A 1,727-nucleotide genomic window follows, 5' to 3' on the forward strand; every position below is an offset into this window, starting at 1 on the left:
AGACTTGGTGGTCCATCTGCATCTAAAGGACAAAGGTCACTCTTTCGAGGATGCCAATGTTCACATTTTGGTCAGATGGTTTGAAAGAGGAGTAAAAGAAGCCATTTACGTCCACTGTGAACGACCATCTTTGAACAGAGGCAGTGGTTTACGACACCAACTGTCTGCCATCTATAATCCAGTTTTGAGATCCCTTCCCAGACGCCTTAATGCCCACTCACATCCTGGGCCGTCTGACCTCAGGAAATCACATGATAGGGTAGGGCTAGGTTTCACAATGAGCTCACCTGAAACCTTGGCTGATTGTGATCCACACCCATTTTCACACCTTGGCTCAGGCGATTAGGAAGAGGATCATTAGGGGGTCCATTGTCCCTCTCGGTGGGTTACTCCCACAGAGCTTAAATCTGGGACTCTCCACCATTTGACTTTGAACTGAAGAAGCTTTGCATAAGAAATAAATCAATTAATTCATGGATCATTAATGATTTATTAATTCAGTTAACTGGTATAAACAATACAGCAGATACTGAGGTGACATTTGATCTTATTGAGATATCTGATCTCAAAGCAGGTAAAAAACTTAGATAAGCAACTCTGTGGATGACATAGTTTTGAAAGTTGCACAAAATTATTTATTTTTTGGGGAGGGGGAGGGTGGGTATCAGAAATGGATGTAGGAGATCTGCACATCGCCTTCTATGTCCAGCATGTCGATCTCATTGAAGGACTGCCAGCGATGGGAAAAGTCAAACAGGTGCTGCCCGTTCACAAACACCTTAAACCTCTGGTTTCCACAACGGATTGACATCTGAGGGACAGAGAGAAAACTTTTGAATGCTGACACACAAAGTTATCTAGAATTTGCCAAAATCACATTAAAATTTGTTTCTAAAATTCATCATAAGAACTTGATATTACGACTGCATGAATGATGTTACTTACATCAAAGTACTGGCCCTCCATAAATGGATTCATGCTCATTTCTCTCTCCTCCTGGCCCCAGTTTCCTCCAATCATACTGTTTCTTACAACAATTCCTTCCCTCACTCTGGGATTCATGTGGAAAGCAATGTCTCGAGATCTGCTCACCAAAAAGTTGATCCTTAATCTGAAACACACATCCATGAGCGTTAAACATTCATGTTAGCACTTTAGTACTGCACTAGAGATTTCGGCAAGTAGTCTTAAAATCACACACTTGTGTGCTCCATAGGGAACCATGCCTCTGATGACGATGGTCCTCTTAGGGAACATCCCTCCTGGGATGATGTTGGAGTAGGGCACAGGCTTAAAAACAAAATGAGATATCTTATATGAGTATTACAGTATTACACAGTAACACAGGTGGCCTCATAAAAGGTGTACAAAACAGTGATTGTCAAACTTTCTTTGTTATGCATCATTTCAGAAACCAACAAAAGTTCAAGCTTCACAACCCACATGCTTTTCTTAGTCATAATAATAGAAAAGGTAAAATTGAACATTTTCATTAAACAAAGTTCAGCATGTGAGCTCATCTTGTTTATGTTCTCTAAACAAATCATCTTCATTTGACTAAATTCACCTCATATTTTCAGATTTAATCTTTCAATATAATACCCGTGGAGTCAGTGACTGGACTGAAAGTTGAGTGTTATGCAAATTTTACTTACAGGGTTGTAGACTGGCTGCCCACTCATACCCTGATTAGTAGATAGAAAATATGAGTAGGTTTAGCAAATGTG

General features: G+C 40.1%; 1 protein-coding gene across 1 annotated transcript in view; it reads right to left on the reverse strand.

The window, feature by feature from the left end:
- Positions 1-540: 540 nt before the first annotated feature.
- Positions 541-1,727, reverse strand: part of LOC102195978 (galectin-4-like) — a 5,223-nt gene continuing 4,036 nt past the window's right edge. The window contains 5 exon segments of the mRNA XM_013911585.1: positions 541-857; positions 946-968; positions 970-1,111; positions 1,202-1,290; positions 1,656-1,685. Coding sequence (XP_013767039.1) covers positions 665-857; positions 946-968; positions 970-1,111; positions 1,202-1,290; positions 1,656-1,685 — 477 coding nt within the window. The 3' untranslated portion in view covers positions 541-664.

The sequence above is a fragment of the Pundamilia nyererei genome, unplaced genomic scaffold (assembly GCF_000239375.1).
Source record: "Pundamilia nyererei isolate P.nyererei 1_Seehausen unplaced genomic scaffold, PunNye1.0 scaffold00066, whole genome shotgun sequence".
Taxonomy (NCBI): domain Eukaryota; kingdom Metazoa; phylum Chordata; class Actinopteri; order Cichliformes; family Cichlidae; genus Pundamilia; species Pundamilia nyererei.